The sequence below is a fragment of the Protopterus annectens genome, chromosome 9.part0 (genome assembly GCF_019279795.1).
Source record: "Protopterus annectens isolate FY-2018-M chromosome 9.part0, PAN1.0, whole genome shotgun sequence".
Classification (NCBI taxonomy): Eukaryota; Metazoa; Chordata; order Ceratodontiformes; family Protopteridae; genus Protopterus; species Protopterus annectens.
The window spans coordinates 677,460,043-677,483,457 of NC_056743.1; the positions used below are offsets into that span (position 1 = coordinate 677,460,043).

A 23,415-nucleotide genomic window follows, 5' to 3' on the forward strand; every position below is an offset into this window, starting at 1 on the left:
ATCCTTTAAAGACTACCTTTATTCATACACTAAAAGTATTCAGAGACTACAGTAAACAAAATAACCTGTTTTCCCACCCTCTATTCGCTGTGACCTTGAGGAAGTTATTTAACAGTGCTCCAAAACAGAGTCGGAAAAAGGTCCATAAAGAGTACTTTACCCCAGGTAACAGACAAAATTAAAACCAATACACCTTGCCTCAGCATACCTTTCCAGGCAAGCCAGTCTCGAGCACAGAGTATTTGAGCTGTCTGTCCTGCCACATTTTTAAAATATTTCAATGTCACATTAATAAAGATCAATTTCTTCTAATGTAATTTAGTTTGCTGTAATCATTAGACTTTGCATAAAAACAGGTAATATGTTAGAATTACACTTTTCTGAATGACAACCAAGTAATAGAAAGTGCATGAGATGGAAAGCACAATATTAGTTCCAATCAACTTTTTTGTTTTATAAAAAATGTGTACAACTAGCACACAAGTCATAGTCCAGCTGTTCATTTTCTTTTAGACATGGTCACTGGCTGTATCTGAACTTTCATGTCCGATAAAAAGGTTCAGTGGATTCTCTAGTAGTTATGAAAAATATTCTCAAGTTTCCTTATGGCTTTTGCAGCTTCTGTCATAAGGTATTTTTTATACAGTGGTCCATGAAAATGTGCACTATTTCTAATAGTTGCCTTGTTAACAGATCATTGACTGGTGTGGTGAGTAAAAATACTTTCACTGATGACAGACTAATGACAAGACCTGTATGAATGAAGCAGAGGATCCTTATCAGAAGGGCAGGACCTGATGAGAGTCACACTACAAACAAAACATCAAGGATCATTCCTTTTCCTAAGTAGCAAATTCTGAAACTCCAGTATAGCAATAGTTTTTTTATTGGAGAAGGGGCTTCACTTCTTGCATCTCAGTGAGGAGGACATTTCCAATCCCCCTACTAACTATATAAATATACTTAGACTTGATGGTCCCCAATTTCACAGTGGCACTTAATTCTCAGAATTAATAGGCACATGAATAATAGTTTACGGCAAAAAAACAAACAAAACAAAAACAATCATAGCAGCATCAAAAAGGTGAATTGTTTGAAATAAATGATTGGTACCTTCAAAAACAAACAGGTGACTTCTGCACCATATATAAACAGCTGTGGCCTTAAAATTAATGGAAATGGGAAGAACCACTGATTTAATGTCTATCAATTAACATCAACAGGAAAGGCTCAGTGTTCTGGTCTTAAGTCCTCAAGTTTTCTTCAGATAGTCTTAGAGATGAATATAGGTTCATAGTTAATTACTAGGCTAGCTGCCTCTGTGGGTCACTTAAAGCCTAGCCAATTTCCCTTTCAAAGGTGAGAATCAAACCCTGTACCTTGTGTCTGTGAGGCAAACAGCTTAACCATTATACTAATTCCCATATGAAAACCAAATTTGAAAGTGAAAAATCCTGAATGGTAAATAGGCAAACTGATAAAACTCACATGGGCAAATGTTTTGGCCATTGTACAAAAAACATTTCTTGATTGGAGTCAGTTGCAAGGCTGGATATATACTTGCCTCCAAAATACATCACCTGCAAAGTTGATTGTATTAGTACCAAGATAATCAAACTGCTGTTCTCACAGAGTACCGGGACTGGCCTTCCCCAAGTGTTTTTAAAATTCAAGCCACTACGGGTTTCTTAATTTAAAATGGGAGTCAACTTGGTTGCATTTTGTACAACGTTTACTAGACTCTCTCGTTGTGAACATAAAAATGCATTTCCCACATGAATTCATTTTAACACACATATCCTAGTTATTTGTAGAAAGATTGTCAACATACCTCCACATCATAGAATTCAGAGTCCTGAATTTCTGAATGGTCACTTGCATTTTCTTTCTCTGCGATTCCCTGCAGATACAAATCTTACATGAGGTGAAACGTGTACACATTTACAAAGACTGCAGACTACCTAAAGCAGTATATAACTAGAGAGGAAATCATGATATATAACATGACCAAAACAACCTTTGAACAAGGAGTAAGGAAATTTAGTGAACTGGTCTTGAATTTGGTTTACTGTGACTCATTTCTACAGGGTTCATTTAGAGCAAAATATATTACTATGGCACAGGTCAGAAATAACTAATTTATACAAAATTGCAATGTTGGCCAACCCTAGATTAATACGGACAGGAACTCTCTGCATTAATCACAGTGATGATAAAAAGCTGGAAAGGTCCACCTATTTTATTTTAAATTTTCATACAAATAGTTTTAGCTTTAAATGTCTTAATACAATGAATCCATTCCAGATAGGAGGCGCAAAAATGCATGTCAGAAGTTATTACAAAAACACAGTTTGAATGAAAGAAAAAAAAAATACATTAGAAAACTACTCTAGGACAGTTACAGATAATTTCAGTTTAAGCAAAATTTAAATTTATCTGAATAAATTGATCAAAATGATCACTATCACTCTTTTAGCCAGCATTCTGCACAATGGAGTAAATTTCATAAAGTGACAAACTGAAACATTTACAGTTCAGGAGTATGAAATTAACTGGCTTACTGCAAAAGGATTAGAAAATCCAAAGCCCAGAAGTATTTTTTCACTTGTATAATGAAAGGATTTTGAAGTCTTAGAATGTTAACTGCAGTGCACAACCTTGGAGTATATATTTTTACAGGTACCAAGACAGAATCTTCACTGAATGTAGTTTTTGTCCATGAACTTTTATTCTTTAAATAGGACTGTTCCATGCATTAGAGATGCCCTTTGTTGATCATGGGTCACTACTCAGATATAAAATGCAGAGAAATGTCTGTTAGGGCAGCATAGATAAGAAAGTTAGCCAAAGCCTGGGTGCTATCATATAGTGTCCCCCCCATTGTAAAAATGACTGGTAATCAAATCAGAATGGAAAGTTCAGAAAACAGGATATTTATCATTGTCAGAGTTGCACATTACTGAAGAATTTTCTTCATGAAAAATACAATCAGATATATATATATATATATATATATATATATATATATATATATATATATATATATATATATATATATATATATATGGCCTGCTCTTTACAGCTGAAGAACCACAGAACCTTCAGATGCATTTGAAAATAAATCTTGACAATACAAAATATGCTACTAGATCATAATTTAGATACATCCATCTTATAACCATCCTAACTCCATGAGAAATGAATTTATTATTGCAAAAGGATTTCCCAGTGGGTAACATACCAGTTAATAAAACTGACTGGATGATGATGGGAATCGGTCAGAACATGATCCAATGTCATTAAGTGAGATACTCAGATGACACATTCATACTACAATGTTTTTTTACTGACATTTAATTACTGGAAAAGTCCAACTGGGTGGGCTACCATTTTCAGTGGAGGCCCAGGAAGAGAAGGCCCAAAGTACTACAAAAACATTTTAACAATAATTTTACAATCTTTAAAAAATTAAACTTTTACAGTTTAAATTGTAAACAATGTGCCATTTGTTAAAAAGATGCAACTTTTATGACAGATCATATTTAGAGAAATGTTAGCTAGTTTACAGAAATTAAAGTTTAGTACAATACAAACAGGAATTGCAGTATGAAGCGAGAAAACATGGTTATGCATATTTAAAGAGTCAGAAGATAAAAATTGACTGACGTTAGAATTAAGTGAAGAGTGAGTAAGGAGTTCCAGGCCTTAGCAACATGGTAGGAGTACAAACCATGCCCAGGAGATTACATAGGTTTTTGGACAGAGGTGTTTTTGATCATTGGATTATGACAGTGTGGGAACAGTGGTGTAGAACAGTATTTAAAGCTAGACAATCATATGGATGCTGGATACTTTCATAGGTAGTAAGAAGCTGTGTATGTTAGTTGATGGGGTAGCAATAACCAGTTTATGCCTTTTAATGCTATAAGATGGTGGGTTCTGAAAGGGGTATTTACTGCAAATTTAGCCACTTTATTGGTCAAGTTTTGCTCTTTGTGCCTAGAGGTTAGTAAAGATGGAAGCACCATAAAGTAGTAGCGAGGGGGAGGAAGTTAATGACAAGTGTGGTTTTAGTTACACTGGTGAGAAAGTTTCTGGCAAGTTTTTTTATGCAATTTTGTATATGTAGGTCAAATTTAAGATTATGATCCCCTATCGTCCCTAATAATTTGCTATGAGAAATGACTTCTGTGGTTGTATTACTAAGAGGATTTTAAATTGTTGTTTCATGCGAGAGAAATTTTAGTAGCTTTTTTTTTGGGAAGGGGGGATTGAGCATGAGTTGAGAGTTACAAACCTGTTTCAGTGACTGTTAAAGCTTGAGTAATTTGAGGTAGCCTTATTGACTGTATCTATAAATGTTAGTATTATGGGAGGGACGGAAGCAATGTTGTGTGGGTGATGGGAGTTCTTCCTGCAGGAGATAGTTTAGCAATGGTCTCTGAATACACTTTAGCAAGTATTTTGAAGATAGGTTATTTAAATGTCAACAGGTTCGCTTTTTAGTGTTCTGATGAAGCTTGCCGTGGAGCAAGTGAAAGCGCTTAGCCGTTGGTTTTAACTGTTGGTTTTGTTATAATAAATCAGTTTCATTCACTGTTGACTGTTGCATTGATTTTTCATCTATTTTGTTGCTACTATTTTAACAGAATTCAGCGTCTCAAGACACGGAGGTAATGAGCATTGTTCTCTGGTTGTTGGCTTTGCAGTTCATAGAAGTATTTTGGAGAGGGGGATAAGATTGATATAGGTCTAAAGTTAGTGATATGTGTTGAATTTCCTCAATTAGAGGGTGATAATGTATGGTTTTTCCAGAGAGAACATGCTATTCCTGGATTTACCTATTTATAAAGTTTGAGAGAGAGTATAGACAATGTTATCAGCTACTATTTTAAGTGCTTATTTGGAAGTTAATCAACAGAAGTAGAGCATAGTTTGAAGTTGAATTCTTTTGCAAGTTACTAGGAGAGGGGTTAGAGTTTAATTTTGGTGGTAATGCAAGATTTCTTTAATGGCTGACCAGAATTTAGGGTTGTGTTTACTAATGTTCTGAATATTATCGTGCAGTTTTCTCAATTTATTTGCCTTTTAGTACAGTTGTAGAACATTCTGAAGTTTGTGAAATTGTGGAGTTTTATATTTTAGCCATTCTTTCCATGTTTTTTCTTTATCCTGAATTAGTATTCTACTACATTTGGATAGTTAAGTTGCATTATTTATTTTTGTCTTTTCCTTGTAGGAGATGCAAGGCTAGTTAGGAAGAGTTGTTTAAGCCAAGTTTAAGTTATAGCAAGAATATTAGACTTGTGGTGGGTAATCCAGGAATGCAGCTCAGTCATTTTATTTTGCTTCTAATTAACTATGGAGCAAAAAGTTAAGACTACCACGGCAAGGGGTGGGTCGGCTGACCATTGTGGTGTTAAGAGTACTGTGTGGAAGGGAACTGTCTATGTTGGTTCTAGTATATGGAAGCCAGGACTAGGGTGAATGTCTCCTAGGAGGATAATATAACTAGGGTATTACTAATTGCTTCTGGGGAGCATTTTTTTTCATTTAATTTTAATTTGAGTTGAAATGAAGTTAATCCATCTACATTTGGGATAAAAGTGAGGGTTTCATTAAACTGGTTTAGTGTGATGTCTAGAGTTAAGGGGAGTGAGGCTGAGTGTAGTGGGCTTCCCATCTTCAGGTCAGTTAGAGAGCTATCAGTTTAAGATTGGTACAGAGCAATTAACAAGAAGGCTGAAGCAGAACAGGTTTTCCTTTGTTTACTGAATGCAGAAACCAGGAAGATAGTGAGGCTAAGTAACTAACATATATAGTGTAATGAGTTGGAGAAAGGACAGTAGCCAACTTAGTAAGTGGTCCTTAAAAATGCAAGGACTACTACTTGGGGGAGGTCACAGCTACTTTAAAACACAGGACAGAAATACATAGCAAGGCTCATGGTAAACTTGCCAACATTGCACGACAATATTCCCAGTGAAAACCATTGCAGAGGTTGCCTTGTGGCAAAACCCCTGTAGCAGTTTTTATCAGTTTCACCCATTTACTGTTAGAATCAACCATAGAGGATTTTATCCAGTGAGTAATCGGTGCATTATAGCAAAGTCCAAAAAATGTGATTGATTTGCTGACAGCAATTATGGTGAACAGAAGATGGAACATGAATCATACACAGGTCATGTTAAAATGAAACTATGGAACATGGGCACCAGCCAAGCACACCTGATTAGCAGTAAGCCACTTCCATTGTATTAAGGCACTACACCAGGTTGTGTAAAGGTTTATTTTCTGGATTACCTGCTTTATCTGATTCAAGGACATGGGAGCTGTAGCCTATCCTGGCACACATTTGGTGCAAGGCATTAAAAATCTATGCCATCTCACAGAAGACCAAAACCATGGTTAGAGTGGGGTAAAAGGAGTGTTTTTTTTTTTTTTTTTTTAGGAGGCACGATTGGTACTGTGGAAGAGGCATCAGTTAGCCTCTGCAGGTAAGCAGCCACAATTGTCTAAATGCCAGCCCTTCAGTCATATATGTGATTATTGGATGCAAATGGCCAGTCTTAGCAACTCCAAGGGTTTAAGTAGCAGCAAATGAGAGTGAGGCTATTTAAATGACTTCAAAGATTGCTTGCAATGTGTGTAATAAAGCAAAAATAGCATTGTATATAGGATTTTTTTTTGTTCAAAGTTTTTTTTTTTTTTGAAGGCGCCAAACAAAACATTGCTTTGTAAACCAGCCTAGCTACAGATCTGCAAGACACCCCAAGCAAGAACTGAAGAATCAAGCAGTGTGAGGCAAAAATTCTAAAATGTGGCACCACTGACACACCCTGAGCCAAGGCTCACTACAGTATATTACCCTTCTGCAACAGCACAATTATTGGAACAAGCACCTGTGGTGAATTGCTTTCATAAATCAAAAGCTACAGGTCCACAGATCATTCCTACTAGGTTGAGATGCATCAATGATTTTTTTATGTAGTTTTTTGCACCCAATGCATGCAGTGCCCCTCTTGGTCAATAAGCCATTCATCCCTATCAGGTAAGAGGCAACAGAAAGGGAGAAAACAGGCAGTCCTCAGTGGTATTTCATGTGTTTTTTGTTTTCTCCACAGCTGTATCAAGGTGCTGGGGAAGGGATATGCAATGGACTGACCACAGAGGATGCCCCTCACTTTTGCAAAAGGCATTGCTTCCAAGCAACGTTGCTCTGCCCCTCCCCCTGTAGGACAAGTAGAGCTGTATTTGGTTGCCACTAGGAAGATCACACTGCTTTATGTGCCTCTCCATGCATGTAAAGCCTGCCCTCCCCCTGGCAGAAAGTAGATCATACCCCTTTCACTGCTACCCCTTCCTGGCTGCTTCTACCTGTGCTGGAAATGCTAATCGTACCCCATTACCTGGGATAGTCTGGGCTCCATCGCTCTCTGCACCATGAAGCTAGGCAGAGATAGATCTATGATTAACAACATCCTGCAACACACGTTGAAGGGAAAACTATACCATTCTTATGGCATGTAAAAAGATGGTGTTCAAATGCAGCTGCACCTGACAAGTAAATGAGAAATATTTGCATGGCAGCAATGAAATCAGTGAACGTCACTATAAGGATTCATCTTAAAGTTGTAGAGCACATCTCAGACCAGATTAGATCACCCTACATTGGTTATTCAGACATGCTACATATGAGCAACCATTCATTTTTCAAATAGCAATACAAATTAACAGACAGGCTGAGGTGTTCGGTCACTCATGAGTCTAAAAAGATGCACAAGTAGGAACAATTTTCCTAGCTTCCATTGTGCACAATCAGCGAGAACTATTTGATAAAATGGTGTTTTTATTTTAAGACAGCTTTTGATATGCTTCCTTGATAGGTTATTGCTGGAAGCTTTGATAGGACTGTTGAAGTCAGAATTTAGATAAAATATAGAATACTAGGCAATAGCCAAGGGTATTTAACCGTTACATGATCAGGATGACTAAACATTGGTGATGCTCGGGGAGCCTATTTTTGTAGCCTGTTTAAAAAGATGTTTTCTTCTGCATGTTTAAACAAATACATCTCTCTCTATATACATACACATACATATATACACAAGTCATGCATACACACAGATACTTATATGCACGCACAGGTTCATTGACAAGTATGAAGCTAGCTGCTCTTGGTGGCCATTTTAAGCCTAGCCCATTTCCCTTCAAGAGATTAGAATCAAATCAGCAAAAGTATTCAGAAGATAACACGCTACTCATTTTCAACGATAAATTACTGACGTTTTTTAATGCGAGCGCTTTCGTCCACTTGCAATGAAGGAACTTCATCAGACACATTGTTTTGAGTCTTCAGTTTTTAACAGTTTGTTGGTCATGAGAATCAAACCTGGTACCTTGCATTTGTGAGGTAAACAACCATTATATCAACCCCCAACCCAATATATATTGATAGAAACACCCAAATCCCAGTGTTTACAAAGCTGACCAGGATCAGCTTTGCAAATGCCGACACTAGCACAGATGTGCCAAACAATAATCTTGACAACGCAAAAAACTTATAGAAATAGTTTAAAAACATTTTTTTTCAGGGGAAAGACCCCCTATGCACTCCTACACCACCTAACATATATACCAACTCCAAGACTGCACAATCTTGGGGGAAGGGCATATTTCCCTACCCTGATATTGTGCAATCTTGCACACCAGTTGTTCAGATTGTCAGGTAAACAGATGTGAACCAAAGGTAGAGTGGTAGAGTCTACCAACTTCAGTGCAATCATTATATATAAACATCATGCATATACATGTAGCTCTCAAACAGAAATGTGCGATAAACATGGATCTGTACATTGCAGAAATACTCAGTTCATCAGCATTTATAGACAATATCTTGACTTAAGGTCCATCTATGTGTTTACTGGGGTAGTGCACTGATCTCAGTAGACCATTTGCAGACAGCCTGGGTGAATATGATCACATAAGAAATTTACAAAACATTTACAGATACAAGGACATGCCAAAACATACATATTTACAGGTGCAAGAATGTGTTACATTTAGTTGATTGTTACACTTGGGTCATCAGGGCTACTATAACTCCCGCAAAACTAGCCATATTTACTTTACTTGCTAAAACCTAAAAGTAGAATTGTTGGCTATGTGACCCAGATGGATGAAGCCCTAATCGAAACCACATCACCAAAGGTTTCACTGGCAGGCTGGGGACTGAGGAAGAGGAATGACAAGGCATATGCTTGCTTCTCTCAGGTACAAGTGTGAGAAAGTGTGCTGTAGCCATGCCCAGTGACACTATTCCTGATGGAGAGAGAATCACTGAAAGAGGCAGCACCCATCACAGTAGTAGGGTGGAGTTACTGAGTGATATCACTGCAGAGGCAGGAATGCCCATTGCACACACCCATATCAGGCAACATAACCAAGTACTCTGTGGGAGAGCTGAACAGCAGCAGTCCATTTAAACAGCTCCCCACATGGGCAGCATCAACGATGCTGTGGTCTCCTTTCCCCATTATGTCCCAGCCTCAATGACTCAGCTGACTGACCCTCAAGTTAGGATGACGGCAGCTGCTATGGTGGCATACAGGGACAAAGTCCTGACAACAGCCTAGATCACCCAGATTTGGATTAGCAGGTGTGGTAACTGAGCAGCGAGGAGGATAAGTTTGCCATTGTAGTAGAGTGGATGATGTGTGGCTGGAGCACACTGAGCAACAGGAGCTTCCCGGCAGGGGCTAAGAAGCCATTTGCTATGTGGTTGGCTGAAGGGGTGGGGTAGCTTGCAAGCACCATACAGAAGTGTGAAGATGTGGTCTGCCCATGGCATACCCCCCCCCCCAAGACCAGCCACAGCACACACACAGGGAGAAGTTGAGTAGGAACAAAAGTGAACACCCTCTCCCACCCCAGACTGATGGCTGGGCTGGACAGCAATAGCCTCCCCAGGATGGCCTTAAGATTCATGCTGGTCCCCTGCATCAAATTTGATAATAGTCTGGTGGACTATTGCATTGGCCAGTAGACCCAGCATGTCAGCAGGGCTCTGAGATGTCTGTCAGGATGATTCCAATGTAGAAAAACATGTAAAAAAAACACACACATAAGGATGGTGGTCATCAGCCTGTCAGGAGACTAAAGTGATCAGGGCATGAAATGTCTTGCTGCCAGGTAAACCCTGCAATGTAACTCATTACCCTGGTGCAAGAAATCATGATCAAACCCCCCTTACCCATTTTCTACATGGGAAATGAGAAATGTAGTTGGAATGCTATTTGATTAGTCTGGAGAAACACTTCTCTGAAAGAGTTATGGCTGCAATGCATGAACATCAGATGCGAGTGGTATAATCAAACCCAGTTGGCCAAGTGGTGCTTACGGATGGTTATTCTGTTATAACCGCTATAAAATCAGCAGACAAGGATAAACTTGTCTTCAGAACACTGTGTAGCTACTCTGTGTAGTATTGTTTTCAGATAATTGAAGAAAACTGTACTTCTCATTTATGTGGCAATAGGGGTACAATTGGTATTTTTCTTAATGGATGACAATGCAGCTCATCCTTCAAAGTAAAAACATTGCTAAAAGCCACCCATAACTGAATAAATCTGACTAACCTCATCATGATCTAACTCTCCATTTTCATGGTTACCATCCACGGAGCTGGTATCTTGCTCCACAGTTTTCTGAGGAGATAAAAAACATGTTATACTGCATCATGCATGACATTTACATCTCATTGTAAAAGTTAAATTCAGAACAATGAATTTTACTTTGTAAGATGCATTTTAGTGCATCAAATGCTTATGACTATTGTAGTCTATAGAATATCTGGAACAATTGGTAATCTGATGCGCAGTGCTTCAGCACAAATGAGCAAAACACCACAGCTTAGTTTTCAAATGTCTTGATCCACCTTGATACAAATGCTGTAGTGAAGAAACACTCAGCTCACTTGCACCAGTCTATTGTGTTGCTGTCCGTATGCGAGAACCATAACTGTTGGTAGTCTGTCCAGCAGCATTTGGCTACTATTTTTTAGGCTTGTGTGAAATATAGACTCAAAGGATTATAAATGTTTTCCAGTTCACAGGTGGCCTATTGCATAAACTCCATGTCTGTTCTGGTTATCCATCATGATAGTGAAGACTTCAGAGAATGATGTACAAGAAGCAGATGTCATGCACTACCAACTTAGCTAAACTTTCTCTTATTCATCATAAATGCCTTCTACTCTACTGCACATTTTTCTGTCATAGCTACAAGATTGTCCACCCAAACACCTCAAGGTATCTCAGTTCTTAAATAATGACAAAACATTTGTTTGGAGGGCCATGATAAATCCCAAAAATTCTGAATTTTTGGATGGAAATGTCTCCACAAATATTTGTGTGTCACCGAGGCTCCATTTGATGTTCCCATTGGTAAAGCTCCCATTGCTGGAAGTATGAGGAGAGTCATGGGATGACCGGGATCATATTTTTTGCTTATGCCCAAAGCTAGTTACATACAAGATATCATCCAAACAACCAGAGAATTAATAGGGACAAGATGGTCTATTACAGGAGAGGCAATACTGCTGGGGTGGGTTGAAGGATAAAAATTCCCCCAAGTCCATCAAAATCTTGATAGAACTAATTTTGCTAGTTGCTGAAAAGCTATAACCAGAAGATGTAAAATAAAAAGCCCTGAACATCAAGGAAATAGTGTGTAAACAGAGATTTGGAAACAGAGGTAGGAAAAAAAATCATCTAATTCAGAGGAAGTGAGTGAAAGGAGCCAGTATCTCCCACAAAGTGGACAGTTTGAATATTTACCCTTCTGCTAAGATCCTGTAATGTTTTGTTTCTATGCTGTTAGCCCTGGTACAGCTGGGTATATGTATTGCGTTTGAAATACATCAGTTACAATGTCTTTTTTGTATCGTTGCAAAAAAACTTTCCACCCAAGAGATCATAATCAATCCCCCCTTTTTCCCCATGGGGTCAGGGTGTCACCATCTGTCTTGATTCAGTGCAACTCTCCCTTTGACATTTATGCCTGACTGTTCATAGGTGTGTACTAGGCTACTGGCCCTCGAGCCTTTACAAGCCTAGCCCACAGAAGTGCCCTGCCATCATGCCGCCTGACGTTAGTGTTGCAGGGCTTCTCTCATAATCCATCCCTTCGCTGGATGCCCTCATTTCCTCTTACCTTTTCCTGTTCATCCCAAATCTTCACCTGATTGTCTGCTTTTCTGCATGTGCCTGAAAAACTAATCTGTTCTCTGACCTTCTGTGCTCTTGGAGATGCTTGAGCTTCTGCTTGGATGTCCTCATTTCTTCATCTGTCCATCCTACCACCCATCTCAAGCACTTCTCTCATCACTTCTAGCTTCAGGTGCCCAGGTTTTTCCATCACACAGTAGTACTGGCTGCACCACTGTTTTGTACACGTTTCATTACCTTCAGCATTCTTCTGAAACAACCCCTGACACTGTTTGCTGCAGCCCCTCAGATTTTATCTTTGACTTTCTCATTTAGACTTCCCTTATCCTCAGCCACCTCTCCCAGATACTTGAAGTTAACCTGTTCCACCATTTTCCTCTCTCAATTTTCAGCGTCTTCCAACTTCCCCCATTTGCTGACATTACAATGGTCTTATTTGTACTCAAGTTTCATCCCGTGTGTTCAAGTTTTGCATTCCGTTCCCTATCAGAGTCTGCCTGTAATGTCATATCACCTGCATATGACAGCTTTTTTGATCAGTCACCCTCAACTTGTTTGTTAATGTAGTCCACCAATATGAACAGCAGCGGTTTCGGACCTGAACCCTGATGTACACCCCCACTCTTGCTGGTAACCACTCAGACTTGTGTCATTGGGTCTTTGTCCATAATCTGTACTAAATTTACCAGTGTTTATGGTACTTTGAACTATTGCAGGAATGTCTATTATCAGGTTTTTTGGCATCTTGCCTTGCACTTTTCTCAAGTCTAAGAATGCACAGTTAGACTCATTTCCTCATGTCAAGCTTACTATCTCACTGCAGACATTGAGTTGGTTATGCTGTATCTGAACTGCTCATCTCCTAAAACATTTAGTTTGTCACCCTCAAGACCTTTCATGCAGAGTGATAAGAATTTGATACCTCTATATTGCCCACAGTTGTGGAGGTCCCCTTTGTTCATGTACACTATCACTAGAATGCATATTCTAGAGTCATCTGGGATATGCCTTTCTCCGTACCGCTGCTAGCACCCTCAGGATCCATCTCTCCTCTAACTCACCCAGCATCTTTATCATATCTACAATAACCTCATATGACGGTTTCCCCAGTCTTCATTTCCTAACTACTTCTAGGGTGTGCTCTTGTAGACACAGCCTATGTTGAAAGACCAGCACAACTTCAGAATGGTTTTCCCTCATCCAGAAACTGACAGAAGTACTCCTTTCTGCACTTGATGTCCTGTGGACTGGTGAGCAGTTTGTTGCTGGCATCCCTTATGAAGGGTGGCTATCTTTGTCTTTGCCTTGCAACCTAAGTGTTCTGCTATCTGCAGTCATCTTCCAGAAGTTGGTAGAGTAATTTCCAATGTCTTGTTCTTTGCTACTGCAACTGTTCTCTTAGCCTCTGTTAGCCAACCAGTATCCCTTCTTAGCCTGGTCTGTCTTTTCTATCTCCCACTTTTTCTTTAACTCTCTTCTTTTCAGGACTTTCTGAACTTCTGTATTCCTTCAGCTTACCTTATGTACCTTATTTGCATACCTGTCTCAGCCTCATATCTGTTCTATAATTCTTAAGATATTTGAGGTGTTACCATTCTTCTACTCCACCTAGGATAAAAATCAAACATCCTAGACAAACTCTGTAAAGCTTTTATCTACCCAATTTAAAAATGCTAAATGAAAGAAAATCTGAAACAGTCCGTTTTCCATTCACTAAAATGGAAAAAATTGCACACAAGAATTGGCATCCTGTAAATATAGTTCTATTTGCAGATTAATTTCATGGTCAGTTCAGCTTCCCCCCTTTTATCATCAGCTGAAAGGTATTCCTAATTACAGCTAAAACTGTTAGCTAAATTTCAGAAAGTTTGTTTGCTCAGTCTAAAACAACCCTCAACCCCTTATCAACTCAATCCAAACCTACATTTAGTTTAATTCAAAAATGGAATGATACCACATTTCTTAATCACTACAATGTAAAACAAAATAGCTGCACACAATCTGTCAAAACACTGCTCTACCTAAAATCAACCACTAGAAGGGGGTTCTGTTCTTATTAGAACTTAAGTATTAAGAAAATGTTAATAGCAAGCAGGCTCTGCAACAAGCCAATGGCATTACCAACAAGAAATCCCATATTAATTATCTAAATTGCTTGTCAACGTTACTGATATTGGCTATTTTTTTAAATAGCAAGATAAACACTGATACTCCATCTTTTTCAGGGGGAATGGGGACTAGTCCTTGTACAACCCACTAAGAGCTCTGAATCACTAGCACAGAGTTACGGGAATATGCTGAGGTTCACCCCAGAGATCACTGCAGTGGCTCTACTTGAGAGGCACTGGGAACTAACTTCGGGCGGCACAATGCCAGGGCACTTCTATGGACTATGAACCACTGATTATGGACTTGGCATACACATTAGTTTTCACTTAGTCTTGCTGTTTGGAGGATTACATTTACTTGCCTTGCAATTTCAAATAGTTACCCTAAACTACAACAGGGCAATAAAATGAACAAATGTCAATGAACCAAAATGCATTCAATTCAATAAATGAACAACCAGTTTTAAAAAAAAAAAAACATTAACATATGCTTCAGCAACTGGAGGGAAAAAATCATGTGACTGCTCATTCATAAAAATGTAAACTACTTAAACCCCTATCAATTGAAGCATAAACAATTAACACCCATTGAAATCAATGAGAAGTTAAAAATCTGTAGTCTGGATTGTGATTCACATTAACCTGTCCTGTAAGATTAAGGTACCTTGTAGCTTTACCATTCATCAAGAGACTCCTTCCCTAAACATAGAAGTACAATATTTATATCACACACCATATTGTATTCCAATTGTACATCCACATACATTTATATAGCTTTTGACAGTATTAAGTTAGTGTTTCATCTAAGCTGTGATCCGATGTTATGCTACATGGGCTCTTTCAAAGTGGGCATTTAGTATAGTGAGAACAATGGGGATAATGAAGGCTCTCATTTTTCCCAATGTTGTGCAAAGTCATAGTTACTATATTCAGAGATACAGGGGGTGAGCAAATATCTCAGCAGTTTGCAGGTTCAATCATTTCATGTTGAGAGAATGGGTTATTAAATGTTTTGTCTTTGTATACTTCTGAGGAGTTTTCAGCACGGTTTGAAAAAAACAGTTTGATGAATGGTTATAAACAAGAAATTCGTCTGTTCAAGCAGCGAGGAAACAGAAGGCAAAACACACAAGACTTCTCCTTTGGTAAATACACATCATTAGTGTGTGGAGTTAGATAGGCTGGGGTTCAAATCTGGTAATGACCAACTTGTGTGAATGTGATTGCAGTGCTAGGTAGGGGTGGCTTATCAAACAAATCTTGTGTGTATACTCCCCTCAGTGAAAATATTTAAAAGGGGTTTGGGAGTTGGCGTGATGATTAAGGTGCTTACCTTACAGACAAGATACAGGGTTTGATTCTCACATTAAAGGTAAATTGGCTTGGCGTAAAATGGCCAACAAGGGCAGCTAGCCTAGAAATAACCTATTAACATTGGGTATCAGTGGACAGCAGGTAGGTGATCCTAAACAAGTTGTAGCGGCCCCCTTGAAAAACTTCCATTATCAGTTCACAAACCACTAATGCATCATAAACATCCTGGCTGGAAGCATTCTCCATAGCTCCGGAAGTCTACATTCTTCTTTCTGCTTTACAGTCGGTTGTCAGTGGTTGAGCTGATAGGTATTAGTCCCTCATTTTTACACAGTTTTTTTTTTTTTGGAACCATACCTCGGCCTCCAGAGGTTAATTGTAGCACTGGCCTTTAAAATCAGAGGGAACACCATTTCCCTCAATAGAAGTTATTGCTTTGCTAGACTACATATAGTTAGTTGCAGTGAATCACTGCACAGGCTTAGCTTTAATAAAGTGTGCACCCATAAACAAGGCTGACCTTATGAGGAACATCTTCAATTTAGGAGGAACAAGACAAAATCTGAGGGCCAAAATCATAGCAGTTGAGAGGTATGTATGAAAATGGTATCGCAAAGCTCAGTGCTGGGTCTACTACTCTTCAGTCTTTCTAAATACACCTTCTTTCCAAAATGTGAACAGTACCTCTCACTGTGGAACACTTAAGCCACACTCTTCCTTATCAAGACATACTGGTAACCCTCTCTGTAGTCTCTTATAGACTCCTCCATGGAGGAGTCTAGCCTTTTCAGCCATGAAAGACCCAATTCCTTCACGGAACAATTACCACACCAATGTCAACTTAAAATATATTTACCATAGGTTGATAAACCTGGGCATGAAAGTCAAACTCAGCATGTTGAAGACCCATAAAAACTAGTCATGCTTAAAATGGCACCACCTTGGTTCCAAAAGTGTGCAATACAGGCGTTAAAAGCCTTTAATTTTCTGGAGGTGTGATTCAATCCATATCGCTACTTTATTGCACATTAGTAAAGTCACTTCTATGACGCAATTTTTTGCAAGTCTTTGGCCAAAGAAACCATCTTCCCATGTTTTAATAAGTTAAACAAGCTGAGATCTACCAAAGCAAGATGTCAGTCTCTTTCCGGCCCACATTGGGAGCATTTGTCTACACTAAAAGTAAAATCAATGTAGGTCACTCAACAGTAATCCTACTAAAGTCAGCCAACAGACCACTCGGCTCCATTAGCTGTGGGTTAAAGAATCCAGATACTCCATGGGACTTTGCTGTGCCTCCAGGGCCTTATGCTTGCTTACTTTGTGAAAATAAAAGTATTTATATCTTTTCAGCTTCTTTGGAGTGTGGTTCTTCGAGGCCTTCTAAACTGCTTAGATTTTGTTCTGGCTTAAATGTTGAAGGCTGCTTCCCTATTTTTTTTTTGTTTCTTTTTGGTCTTATGCGTACTTGAGTGATCTTTGCATGATCAGTGATACGAGAGATTTCAAAGAGCGAAGATGGAGCTTAAAGGAATCAGAATGACTGAAGACAACTTAAAAGCTAAACTTCAGATCAATAAATGAGGAATGCTGGTAATGGGATATAGTTTGCATACACAAATAAAGAGTTTGTTGTTTTTTCAAACACAGGGGGAGGAATGAGTTACAAGAAAGCCAGATTATATCATGCTGGGAGATGTGCAACCTGTTTTAGTAAGTGACAGGTCAAAGCGGGATTTGAGTTGAAATGTTAATTCTACAGTAACTCTGATCACCCATGTGTAGGTACCACAATATTTCAAAAATGAAACAAGTACAAGATTGCATAACAAATAGAAAAGTTTTTGGCAGGAGTCTTGTCCTCTGCTTTGCAGATATGGACAGCTGGATAGCAGAGTGGTTTAGCTCCTCAGCATTAACACCATTGGAAATGCCAGACCAAGCTTGTACATTTTTGAAGGTTCCGGAATATAGTCAGATATTGAAGCCAATTACGTCATCCAGTGTCATGTAACTGCAACATGCAGATAACTAGTTTTCCAATCAGAGTACTGCACTTAACACAATTTTGCAACATTGCTTAGTACTAAAATGTCATGAAAACAAAATCAAAATTATACATTTTAGAAATGTACAATTGTTACAGTATCTTTCACAGGTGGGGAATGTGTGGAATTTACTTCCTCCTGGCCAGCGGAGTAAATCCCTTCCACAGCATGTATTACAGCTAGTTTACCTGGTTTACATGGAAAGAATTATTGAAATCATGAAAAGAATCATGGAAATGATAAATGACATAGGAAACCTCCAGACATTGGACTCAACCCCAACCCACTTTGTTTTCGAAGTCAGGTCATACTTAATCTGGAGACATTTTTGATGTGGTCACCAAAACAGTGAGGGCAAAATGGTTCACACTGTCTACATTGGCCTGGCCAAAGCATTTGACAATACTCCTAAGCATTGCTGATAAACTTAAGATGTTGGATATAAACTTATGTCACCCAGTGGATAGCCATCTGGCTCACAGACAGGATTCCAGGATGTTAGAATTAGGCAGCCCACCTCTACAAAGAGGTCATTCACAAGCAGAGTTCCTCAGGTATCAGTTCTGTGACCACTCCTTTTTGGCATCTAATTCTCTGAAGTCAAGGCCAATATTGGGAACCTCTGGCTGACCAAATTTGTAGACCATTCCAGATTAGTAGCAGTCAATCCCACACTGACCAGTTGGAATAATGGTTAAGGTCTTTGACATCCTGACCTCCAACCAATGCCTGTTTGGAGTTTTGCACGTCTTCCTTTTGTCCCTGTGGAGTTTGTCTTACCTCCGAAAAGCATGCTGAGGGTTTCAATCACAGATTCCACCCAGTGTCTTTCCTTACTAGGAAGTTTATCAGAGTTGCTTGTTGGCAACTTTTGTATGTGATTTTGTGACCGTCTTTCTGAACCATGTGTTGGCTACCATCAAGCTATGTTGCCCCACCCATGTGGACCCAGGCAGTCCTCAAATGCTGTTCCGTCTGTTCAGATGTGTACATTCAGGTTACCCATTATCAACACCAATTCCTGTTGTCCTGCTTTATCTAGTAGGTCCTGTAGCTGCAGTCTGAATGTTCTCTCACTTTCACATCCCTGCTGTGGGGTATAGGCTGAGATTATGAATACTGCTCTGTCATTATACTGAAGTCTGATTGTCGTGAGTCTGTCACTACTTCTGATAACATCCCTCACTGTCTTAAGTCTTTCCCACATCATTGCTAGTCCTGTCCTCCTCCAGAGTAGTATCGTCTGGAGCCCAAGAAGAGTGACTTTGCTGCACAGCCCTTTCACATTATCTCCTGAAGACACAGATGTCTAGCATCCTCCTTTACCATGTCATCCACTTCCAAGCCTCGCCCTCTCAGTGAACCTACACTGTGTGGCAGTTCTTAATTCATGTTTGGCAGGTTGCTTGGTTTTATATCCAGCTTTTTCTCAGAGCTATACCAGGTAATCCAAGCTGGGCAACAGGAAACCAGCCAGCTGGTCACCTATTGTCATAGGGCTGCTGGGATTTATGGCAGGCATACTCTGGCTAATAGGGGCACATACGCCCTTCCCACCATTGGCATGGGACCCTGGAGTAGGTCAGAGTAGGCCAGGTCCTCAACTCACTCATCACTGGCAAATACCCATGCCCATTTTGGTGACATTAGTCAACATGACCAGAAATACAGTTATATTTTACACTGTCCAGTGGCTACATCAGCCACAGTGTTCAGTTTGTGATCAGTGTTCTCTTGAGGATGTTGCTCACCACCTTAGATGTGCAAAGCGGTTGGACTATACAACTCTTCCCCCAATATGGCACCATCTCGAGTTTGTGTTGCTGCCCATTCTTTGGAGAGTTTGAGATGGAAAAACTCGGCATGTTTTTTTGGAGGTGGGAGACCCCCCCTCCTCCCAAGACACATGAGAACATACAAACTAGACCTTTACCATTATGACAGAATGCTAGAAGTCATTCTATGTTGTGCAACTTGTAAAGAAAAGTACAGCATCTCAGTGCAGGGAGGTCATTGTTATACTGTATTCGGCATTCAGTCAGACCCGTTATCTAGTATAATGATTCCCTTGGTGTGTACCTAACCAGGGACATCCAACAATTTAATTTCCACAGAGGTTCCTTACTAAAAGAATACAGGGTGTAGGGAACATGTCCTATACAGAATGCCTCAAAGCCCTATCCCTGCATTCTGTCTTCTACAGGCTGTCAAGGGGAGATCTAGGTCTGGCATACAAGCCATTGTCAAACCCCATCCTGGTACTTCATGCATATCCACAATGCAGCATGAGAATTACCCATTCTATAGACAAACCTTGTGATATTTATCCCAGAGACTACCCCTTACCTGAACAGGCTGCCCTTCCATGTGAAGCAGAGTTTCTACCTAACCCAAATCAAGTGCAACCTGGACAGTTGGATGGGGAACAGGAAATTTGTGCCTGGTGTGAAACCTAGGACTCCAGTGGACACAGGCAGCCTGGTAAATGGTTCATCTCCAAAGCCCCTGCTTACACTTAACCAGAACTAGAAAGACTTTGGAATGCATGGCTAGGCTTAAATAGGCCTCGTGATCATTAGGCTAGTACACACCTATGAACCAATGGTGTTAGAGTTTAAGCACACTAGATAAAGGAAAAAATACTTAGCAGGTTACTTGCTTTTTTCACTGGTATATTTGGACTGAGTTTGCTTGTTTATTCAGTTTGTTGCCATTATTTGAAAAATAAAATCAGTGGGGAAAATACTGAGCTTTTTCTTTGGGGAGGGGGGGTATCACTTAACTGTTTTTAGGAGTATCTTTTTGTAGTATGTTGAGCCTGCTGATTATGCTCTGAAATTGGGGGAAAGTCAAGACAAGATTGTTATGCACCTTTCAGATGTCGAAGTGCATAGCAAGTGCTGTTATGCACAGCTTTCAGCAGTTATGCTGAAGTCTCACGCTAGTGCTTATGCCACGGTTGGCCACTGATTGGGGGGGGGAGCAAAAACAGTTTTGAAAGCTGTTCTTTGGCAGAGAGAACTACTTCTGAGTGATGTCCATTTGGCAATGCTTCACGTTTCATTTGTGTTCCTATATTTGTTTTCTGTAACTAGTAATATAATGGAACAGTTGAAGCTCCAAGTACTATGGATGATTGTGCTTCATTAACAAACTAGCTGTGTGTTAACATGGATGTTAAGATTCACCTCTCAAGCTTTTTCAGTGGTGAATTTCTTGACATCTGTGTCTCTAAACACAAGCTCATGATCAGAAGCCAGATCATAATGCACAGAAGGTCAAAGAACAGATTAGTGACTTGACATGTTCAGGGAAGCAGAAGTGGGGAAGAGATGGGAAGAAAGCAAAAGGAAACGATAATGTCTAGCAAAGAAATGCCCCAGAGTGAGCGATGACCACAGCGGGTGGCTATGAGTGTCAAAGGTGATAGAGGGGCATTGAATAGAGAACGGTGGTGGCAGTTTGATGTGATGTCCTGACCTGATGTAGAAAAATTGGGGAAAAGGGTTAATTACCAGAGCATAATCTTTCCTCTTATTGCCTGTATAATTAGGTGATAATTGGCTGAATACTCAATTGTCAAAGCATGCTTACATAACAAGCAAATATAATGAACACCCAAATAGAAAAGTGCACCAAGAAAGTGAAAAATGCATCAGCAAGCAATTGCAGTATATGCATTTTGCAAGGTAGTTTGAGGCACCCATAGTATCCTACTCACTCCAAGTTTGTGATGTTTCTTTCTCAGTGTTAAATGGGTTTGATATACCAAAGACTGCAGTTACATGTTTGAACTGACCCAACAATAAGAAACCACTCATGGGGCATGTTTCAGAAATGTGAGTGTTCTGTCTGTAGTAATGCACACAAATATGGCCATACTAGAATTTGTATTAGGCTGCAGATACAAGAATACTCAAACACCAAGCTTGTGCTTTTTTTGGGCCAAACTGAGAAAAAGGACTGGCATATAAACTGATTTAAATTGTAAAGTGTGTAAGTTAGAGTAAAAATAACATTAAAAATAGCTAATTGGCCACTTGGAATACAATTGCTCAAAGTTAATGATCCTTTACACTCAACACCTCATTGCACCTCGATAGCATTCTGTATGGAAATGAACCAAGATTTAGTTAACCTTGCCTCAAAAGGTTAGTTTAGTACATATTACACATACTATCCCAATACTGATCTCTGGGAAACAGTCTAAGTCGATGTCTTTCCATCAAGACTGCCAGTTGCAAATAAAATGAGGAATTTACTTACAGTGTTAGAGCACTACTCTCCGTGGACCTTTTTCTGGCTTAGCCCAGGAGTGCTGTCCAAGTGATTTTGCTCAGTCTCACTGTTGGGCAATGAAGACAAATGAATCAACGCCTAGACCACAGGAAACAGCTAAATGGCAGTTGGCACATAAGATTATAGAGCTGTTAAACAGCCAAATACCTAAGGCACTGCTCAACTAGGGCACTTATGCCCTTTATTTTTCCTGTGAAATGCACTAATTTTGTTAGAAAAAATGTACCCCTAGTAAAATGACATCCAATGGGGAGGTGCCAACTTTCTACTCCTGCCCTGGATGGCAAGGAATACAAAGCTACACAAACTTATTTGCACCTGGCCAACCCTGTTTATCAATTCCAAATATATAAAGAGCAATAGTTAAAAATCTATTCCAGATTTGGGGCTTTTATTTCTACATACGTTTTTGCTTTATCCATGATTCTTTAACATGTTGAGAGCATTTTAGGGCTGGATATCAGACAAATTAGCTATAATTGCTGGGGCTGTCCAGAGGAAAATTACTTTAACTGATGTTTGCTCATTATTCTGACTTTTCAGGATTACTATGATTGGTATTGATGCTACTTGGAATACTTTAATGTGTGGAACAAAGTTGAAATTACATAGCCATCATTATTTTAACAGACCATCTGTGGTGTACACAGTAGTTATAGCTGCTGCTGGTGGGAGCTGTCTGGATGCAATTGAACTTGTCAGTTTAAACAGTACTGATCTGGTTTTAGAACTGTGCATTTCTGAGAAGCAAGATGGAGTACTTTGATTGTAACATTTATCACAATCAAATGGCCAACATGTACACTGTAAAGTGAATGTAATTGATGGGTATAGTGGTTTTGTGTGGATACAAACTATTTACCTCAGCTGATGATGTTTGATGGGGTAAGTACAGTTAACAGCAATAAGTCAGTCATTTCTTTCACTTTCCATCACAGCAGCACTGCACACAAGTGGCTATATGGTGATCTGGCAAGAGCAGGCTGTGCATGAAAACTGATCAATAGTGCATAACATTACCATCTCACAGCACGCATCTCTGGTTGAGTGTTTGGTTACAGACTCTTCTGTATGGAGTCTGCATGCCCCCACTGTTTCTGTGTGGGTTTATCACTGCTCTGGTTTCCAACACTCCAAATAGGTTATGTAGATGAATTGGTACCCCATCAGTTTGCCTGCAAGCAAACATGCAGTTTGCTCCTTGTGATCAGGTTCAGAGCAGTGTCAGTTTGCTTTAGAAAAATGCACCATATATTGCAATCTCATCTAGCCTAAAACTGGCCCTGCCTAGAGGTATACACAGAAGGTAAGGTGTAGCTTGAGCAGTAGAGGGCTAGGGACTGTGCAGTCATTAGTACTTAAAGAAATTAAAATTGGGCCACAGATGGGTGCACAGAACGTTGCTATAGCTTGTATAGG

At 39.5% G+C, this 23,415-nt stretch overlaps 1 protein-coding gene across 1 annotated transcript in view; it reads right to left on the reverse strand.

Moving 5' to 3' along the window:
- The window catches only part of LOC122811436, a 117,588-nt gene that overhangs the window by 27,299 nt on the left and 66,874 nt on the right, over positions 1 to 23,415 (reverse strand). Inside the window, exons 5-6 of the mRNA XM_044083279.1 lie at positions 10,638 to 10,706; positions 1,832 to 1,900 (exon numbers count right to left, since the gene is read on the reverse strand). Coding sequence (XP_043939214.1) covers positions 1,832 to 1,900; positions 10,638 to 10,706 — 138 coding nt within the window. The remainder of the gene's footprint in view (positions 1 to 1,831; positions 1,901 to 10,637; positions 10,707 to 23,415) is intronic.